This window comes from Chelonoidis abingdonii, chromosome 9 (assembly GCF_003597395.2).
Source record: "Chelonoidis abingdonii isolate Lonesome George chromosome 9, CheloAbing_2.0, whole genome shotgun sequence".
Lineage (NCBI taxonomy): Eukaryota > Metazoa > Chordata > Testudines > Testudinidae > Chelonoidis > Chelonoidis abingdonii.
In genome coordinates, this window is record NC_133777.1 from 6,347,097 (window position 1) to 6,354,387 (window position 7,291).

Here is a 7,291-nt window from a genome sequence, read left to right on the forward strand (position 1 = left end):
AGTTGACTTACCAGGAAAGTCTCATAGGAGGCAGCCTCTTAGCTCCATTGGGAGGCAGGGTGGGTGGGGGTGTCATTAGGTTTTACAAGAGGTTCCTCATGTCTGAGTCACCAAACAGCTTGAACTTCCTCCCCTGTTACATTGCCTCCCTTCTCCTTCTTTCCCTGGCCCTTCCTTCTCCACGACATTCAGCCCAAGCACCCTGTTCTCATCTTCAAGGCTCTGTGTAACTCCTCCTCTGCTTTCATCTCGGCTCTCAGTTCCTCTGGTGCCCTCTCTGGCTTCCTCTTACCTGTTCTGTGTCCCCCTCTACGCTTAGCTTCACTCCTTTCCTGGGTATTCTCCTCACCTCATGAAGGAAATGCCCTCTCTTCTCCAAACCCACTTTTCACCACGACCTCCTTGATGGGTCTCCTGCCTCACACCTGTACAGTACCCACTCAGACCTGGGTCAGGCTAACGTCATTCCTGCCTAGGGGCTCACCATACGCTTCTGAATCTACAGTGCCCCTTCCAGCAAGAGTCATCCTCCCTCCCAGCCCTGCATATCTCCCTCACCAAGCTACTCTGAATACTATATTTGCCTTAATCAGTTCACCAAACACTAACAGCCTTGCCACCTCCACCTCTGCTGTTAATCCACATGTCACTAACCCACATTCATTCTTCCTATCCCTCACTCAGACCTTTCCTAGCAGTGCAGATTTAACCCTCCACTTGGCTCAAATAAGCTGTGCTTTCATAGGCTCACCCAGGGAGCTGATCATCACAGGAACCAATCAGGTCTTCATATCCGTTGGGACAGCAGATTTAACACATTTTTCAGCTACTGCAAACAGTCAGAATGAACTCTCAGCCCTTTCTGAGAACACCTCTTTCTTCCCCCCTCCCCACCTGATTAAATTTAAAATCACCTTGAAAGTACAACTGCATCGGGGGGAGGAGAGGGGGATCTATCGCCTGGACTCACTGGTCAACTTTGAAGGAGTTTTATGGTTTTGGTGACTATTTTATGCTTTTTTCATAATTAACCTTTTCTGATAAGGGAGTGACAACTAAAATGGACATGGAAGAAAATCAATAGGTCGCCCTTCGGTTACAAATGAGAGATCCTGTGATAGTGAGAGAGTCTGACATGGGAAAACTCAGCACAAGGGAAGATTTATGTTGGGACTGATCTTGTCTCCAGCTCCAGCTGCACTGATGTTACTGGGATGTTTAGTTGGGTAAGGGCTATAGGATCAGACTATGATAGAACCAGGTCTGTCTCCAGAGTGTTCATTAACAGAGCCAGGACTGTGAGCAGTTAATTATTTTGTTAAAAAAATCATCAGTGCCCTTCCTGTGTGTAGCGTTTTGCAACACCTACAATATTTTTGGCAGGTGTCAGCAGGTGGTGCTGCTACAGAGTCTTCCAAGTTCTTTTTCCTGGCATGCACAACCGAATGTTCAGTCCTGGGAAGACATGTTGTGTTGTTGTTAGCTTTGGCTAGGCCCAGCTCTGCGCTGAAGCCAGTTTCTCTCCAAGCAGCAGGACAGTTTGATTTCTGACCTTGGAATCTGATTTGAGTCAGTTCTTAGGGCAGAGTGTCCTGTGAGAATTGAGGATGGCTGAGAGTCCTGGAAAAGGGGATTGCCTGCTGTGTTTGACCACCTCTGTTCCAGGCCTGGAGTACGTGTGTTAATGACACAAGTTACACTTAGAATATACCCAGGCATCACTGATTTCTTCTCTACTGGGAAGCCACCTGGAAGGCCTCAGACATCTGCTGCTGCTCAGCAGAGGGGCAATGTTGCTGTCAGAATGGGACACTGGCATCAGGAGAAGGCAGTATATAATGGACTAGGGAGGGGACACGAGGGTGCTCAGCACCTGTGAACAATCATGGCACGTGGATATTATCACTGGTACGCTGTGCAGAACACATGGGTTTTTGGAAGTGATTTGAAGATGGGGCACCTGGCAGGCATTATGGGGAAGCTTTCTGGAGCATACAGGGAGGGCTGAAAGAAGGCACCAAGTTCAAGGGAGAATTGACAAAAAGATCTGTAAGGAGGCATGTCTAGGCAGAGGACAGAGTGAGTGGGAGTTAATGAGGGCAAAGGTAAACGATGGCAAGAAAGGAGGTGAGTCAAGTGGAGACATGGGACTTGTAGGTAGAAATCCAGGATTCTATTTCTGACTCTGTGTGACCTTCCTGTGCCTTAGTTTACCCCTAAGATTTTAGTCTGCCATAGGGTTTTCTATAATGCCTGACATTAACATCTAAGTTCCTGCGGGTAATAATACCTACCATACAGGGGCATTGTGGGGCTTGATTTACTAACATTTGCACACTGTTTTGAGAGTCACTAGTGTATTTTCTTTCTTTCTAGGCACTACTGCATTACAAATAATAACTAAGGCGCACGACAGCCTTGAGACATGCTGCAGTTTATGTATTATCCCCATCTTACAGGTATGGAAACGGAGGCATATAGCTGTTGAGTCCTACATTTTCATATTTGGGCACCTGAATAAGTAGCCTCATTTTCAAAGGCACTAGGCACCTGCTGCTCCCACTGAAATTACTACAAATCTAGGCAATTAATGTTAGGTACCCACGGTTGCCCAGTTTGGCCTAAGTCATTTTCTCTCTGTCACATGGGGTGCTGGAGTCTGTGGTTCATAAAGGCTGCTTTGTGGTTGTGCCTCTTGGAGGGACAAAGGACTGTTGTGGCGCACCCAGAACCCTGCTGTTTGAATGCCCCCCTGAAGGCTGCTCACTTTTATGTTGGGGACTGGGTCAATGTCCAGAGGCCTTGGGACTGGGGCCTCCTCCTCTGGATTTCTACCAAACATAGTGTACCCAGTCCAGAGAATCTGTGTCAGAGTCAGAGCCGGGATCAGAAGTGCCAAGGTCTGTGCTGTGAGAGCCACTCCTCTGTAGGAATTACACGGACTTTGCAAACATAAGTAAAAAGCAAGGAGGTCAAATGCTGGTCTGAATAACCTTGATACTGCAGTTCACCTCTGGGAGTAAGTAAATATCCCCTCAGCTGCATGCTGCAGAACAAACATTGCACTTGTTGGGTGCAGTTTGATCTGGAGAACAGTCAGCAATTCCTGGCAAAGGTCAACTCTCTCTGAACCCACCCCTGCAAGCGCTTACCAGGGTGCCTGACTTTGTGAATAGTCCCACTGAGTTCAGTGGAATTACTCACATGCTTAAAGTTAAGCGCCTCTGTATGATCCATGTCTACATTAATTCTGTTAAATACTGCATGGACCAATGGACCCCTACCGCCTCCCTCCATGTATGTGAGTGACAGTGCTCATTCTACGCAGCCACACAATGTGTTCATATGTACGTGAACCATACTGACAAGTAGAGAGAGCAAAGCAGATATAATGTATGCTCTTTTTTCTCACTTGGATTAACAGATTAGTATTGAACACTGAGTTTTCCAAACCTGGTAGGTGAAAGGAAAGGCAGCAGAGGACAAGTTACACAAGGACAGGAAGAAGAGAATGACGCCCTCCTAGAACAGCATCTCACTCTATGCTGAAATGCCTTTCCTGATCATTGAGGTTTTCTCTTCTAAAAAATAAACCTGGCCAAAGACTGATCACTCCTGCTGAACACAAACCCAGATCCTCATCCGCAGCAGTTTCCAGGCTGATCCTCAAGCAGATACAGTCTGGAGGCATAAGGGGGTTTATTATTTTGTCATTCTCAAGCAACTGGTTTTCCAATGTATCAAAACCACTGAGATCGACTCATAAGCGAGAACCCCAGTCTTGCAATTGGATCCACAAGCACAGATCCCTGAGCCCAGGTTGGAGCCCCATGTACTTCAGTCTTGCCCCGAACTCCAGTGGTTTCTGAATTCCAGATGGTTTGGCTGTTTTGGTTAGTTGTCCCATCGTCCAAGGTGAACTTGCATGGTCAGTTGTGATCACTGAGGATTTCCATGTATTTCAGCACAGGGTGACATGACAGTCAGTAGAGCCACAGGCTGTGTGTTTTTCAATGTTTTTATTGATTTTTAACATTCATTATGTGAAGTACAAACTATCAGGTCTCAGCTATTTGAGGGACAGTAAAATGTCTAACACTGAGAGCTGCCAGTCAGAAAAACATGTACTTTATATCAAACTTGAGTAACAGGGCACAGCTATTAGTCCATGTCCCAGTATATATTGGGAGGAAAATGATATACTTTTATTAGCTAGAGTCCTGGTCCTGCAAAAACACATCACTTTACTCACATGAGTAGTCCCATTGACTCTAAAGGGATTACTCCTAGGAGTAAAGTTATGCTGTTATTACACACGTTGAAGGCAAAGGAAGCCTTTCTATTGACTTCAGTATATTTTGGATTGTGCCCATACACAATAGCGTAAGCGAGGATAAGTGCACAATGTGAGGAGGATCAATAATCCTTGTGGATCCTACAGTGTCTTCCAGCCACCTTTCTGCTGAACAGGTTATTTTCTCCTAAGCCTCTAATTCACTAGGACCAGTGCACCAGATAAAAATATATGACATGAAAAAGGATCTTCACATCTGCTGATCTAACTTATTTGTTAACAGGACTTACCAGATTATCTTCCCTCTTTCTCCTCTGTATGTGGATATCTATATATATATATATATATAGGAGCAGCAATACAGCATGTTGCCACTTAGTGGTGCCCAAGCATTTTGGGACCTCTGCAAAGAGCAGTTTGTAGGACGCTTGGCAACAGCTACAGCTACGCTCCTGCCACCGGCCCAGTCAGGTGAAGTCAATGAGGCTACACAGCTGTAAATATAAGTGGGGTTTGGCCCTGCGTGTATTGCATCAGAATCCACAAGGTGACCCCCGAGGCGACGCTGGATAGAAGACATTTGTTAGATGAGTCACTGTGGAGAGGATCCTAATACTTCTTTATGGGGAACCTGAGTAAGATAAGGAAGATGCCGGGAGACCTGTCAGCGGATCAACAAAATAACAAAATGCACAAGCTATTAGGTCTAAGGGGCTGGCTGTTCAGGTCCTGGATGTTTGTACAGAAGGTGAGCAATGCGGAACTGATTACTGGTATGGTCTGACTGCTGGTAAAGGAAACCTGAAATGGCACCTTCATCTTTTAAACATGGGTATTATGGAACACATTTTGCTAAGCAAATATTAGCTTTTTTCCAAGGGAACACTGCAGCGGGTATCAGGGAAGGCAGGGCAATAAAACAGACAAGCTTTATCTAGAAATAACGGACCAAGTGCAGACTGGGTATAACCCGCCTGCCATTATATTCTCTGGGCCACATTCAGTGCTTATGTTTCAAGTTAAAAATGAGCAGAAGTGGCAAAAACAGAATAACTTGCACTGATCTGGTCCTCCATGGCTGTGTCAAAATGAGTGCGACTTACACACTGAGGGAAATGAAAAAGGGGGAAATAGCAGGAAAAGCAACCAACAGGAGAGTGTAAAGTGTATGTGGCAGGGGGTTGCTACATATTTAACAAACCTCTGTCAGTTGCTTTTCATTCTACAGCCCCACTCCATCCACCTGTTTCACCTCCTTGGTGTGTAAGTCCACCCTGGGTTTTGCACATCCAAACTAGAGCAAATCACACTTCTTTATCACCCAGAGCCCATTTCTGCCTTCAGTGACACAATACGACTCTGACTGAAATCCACGGGAACTGCACCGGTGTGGCAGAGGACAGAACTAGGTCTTCTGTAACTTACCACTAAAATTTTGGCCATTAGCTACTGATTAAACCCCTGGAACTTCTGCTTCAGAAGTGGCTCTGGATTTTCTCTTGCTGGCCAGGGTGATCAGGATGGAGTCCTCACTGAAAGCGCCCTCGAAGGCAGAGAGGATGGACTGTTGGAACTTCTCCTTGAAGTCCTGCCCCACAAAGACATAGAGGATGGGGTTGATACAGCTGTTGAAGAAGGCAAGACTGGAAACCAAGGGGATCCCTATGTAAAGGGCCATTTTCAGCTCCTGATTGGAAGAGTTTTTAGACATTTCCAGCAAGCAGAAGACATGGTACGGGAAATAGCAGAGGAAAAAAGACACTGTGACAGCAACAATGATCCTGAAAGGCTTAGTGGACCTGACTAGATGGCTCCTTTTCATCCTGATGGCAATGATGCTGTAGCAGACAAGGATCACGGTGAAGGGGATGAGGAACCCACATAAGAATCTGGTTATGATCATAGCTTTGTGCCTCATTCTCCACAGCCGACGTGTCACCTCAGATTTATAGTCATCAGACAGGGCAAAGTTATTGTAACAGCTGGTGACGTTCTTTGAATTAGTAGCCGTGTCTCGAAAAACAAGATATGGAGAGCTGATGATGAAGGCTAGGACCCATGTGACCAGGGCAATGTTGGAAGCCAACTTTGGTGTCCGGTGGTTACGAGACCACACAGGGCAGATCACCGAAATGCACCGGTCTATGCTGATCACCGTTAGGAGGAAGACGCTAGCAAACATGTTGAGGAAGGCAACAGTGCTGTTCAGTTTGCACAGGAGCTTCCCAAATGGCCAGTGAAAGCCCAGGGCAGTGTAGGCGATGCTGAAGGGGAGAAAAAAGGTGAAAATGAAATCAGCAACAGCCAGATTAAGAAACCACACGGCATTAACTGTCTTCTTCATCTTGAAGCCAGCGATCCAGATGACAAGGCCATTGCCCGTCACCCCCAGCAGACACGCAATGCTGTAGACCACCATGGAAAGGATATGCATGCTCTTCTGGAGGCCAGAGAAGTAATTGGACACAGTGGAGTTTTCATGCTGAGTGGTGAAGCTGGTTGAGAACAGCGAAGAGGAAGAGACGTTCTCCATCACCATCTGGACTCCTGAAACTAGACAAGCACACTTCTGCTATTATTTGCAGCACTGGCAGTTGCCAGGCAATTGGTGTGAGGTGAGAATCTTTGCCAACAACAGCGCACATAAAACCCATAAGACCACGAATCTGGGAAATAACTGACATTTAGTATTGACCGTGCTTCTCTAGAGCTTTTCATCTGAAGCTCTCAACAACCCTTTACAAAGGTAGACCTATGTTACTGATGGGGAAAGTCAGGCCTAAGGTATTTAAGTGCCTTGGCCGAGATCCCAGAAAGGCAGTGCCAGAGCTGGGAGTAGGGAAGAGCTGCGTGTGAATATCAGAGGGCTGAAACTGGTCCTGAAGGAGCCCTGTAGCTGGTGCCTGATTTTGTCCAGCAGTTAAAACAAGCTGGTCAGGCGTAAGCTCAGCCGCCATTGGAGCACCTTGGAGCCCCACTACTACAAATGGAAACTTT

The 7,291-nt window shown here is 46.4% G+C and overlaps 1 protein-coding gene across 1 annotated transcript; it reads right to left on the reverse strand.

The window, feature by feature from the left end:
- Nucleotides 1-5,747: 5,747 nt before the first annotated feature.
- On the reverse strand, nucleotides 5,748-6,833 carry LOC116814830 (chemerin-like receptor 1). Its single transcript, XM_032762749.1, has one exon. The coding sequence runs from the start codon at nucleotides 6,831-6,833 to the stop codon at nucleotides 5,748-5,750; it is 1,086 nt and encodes a 361-aa protein (XP_032618640.1).
- Between the last annotated feature and the right edge of the window lie 458 nt (nucleotides 6,834-7,291).

Excerpts from the sequence above, each read along its gene's own strand:
- LOC116814830 (XM_032762749.1), bottom strand. The coding sequence starts at position 6,833 with ATGGTGATGGAGAACGTCTCTTCCTCTTCGCTGTTCTCAACCAGCTTC.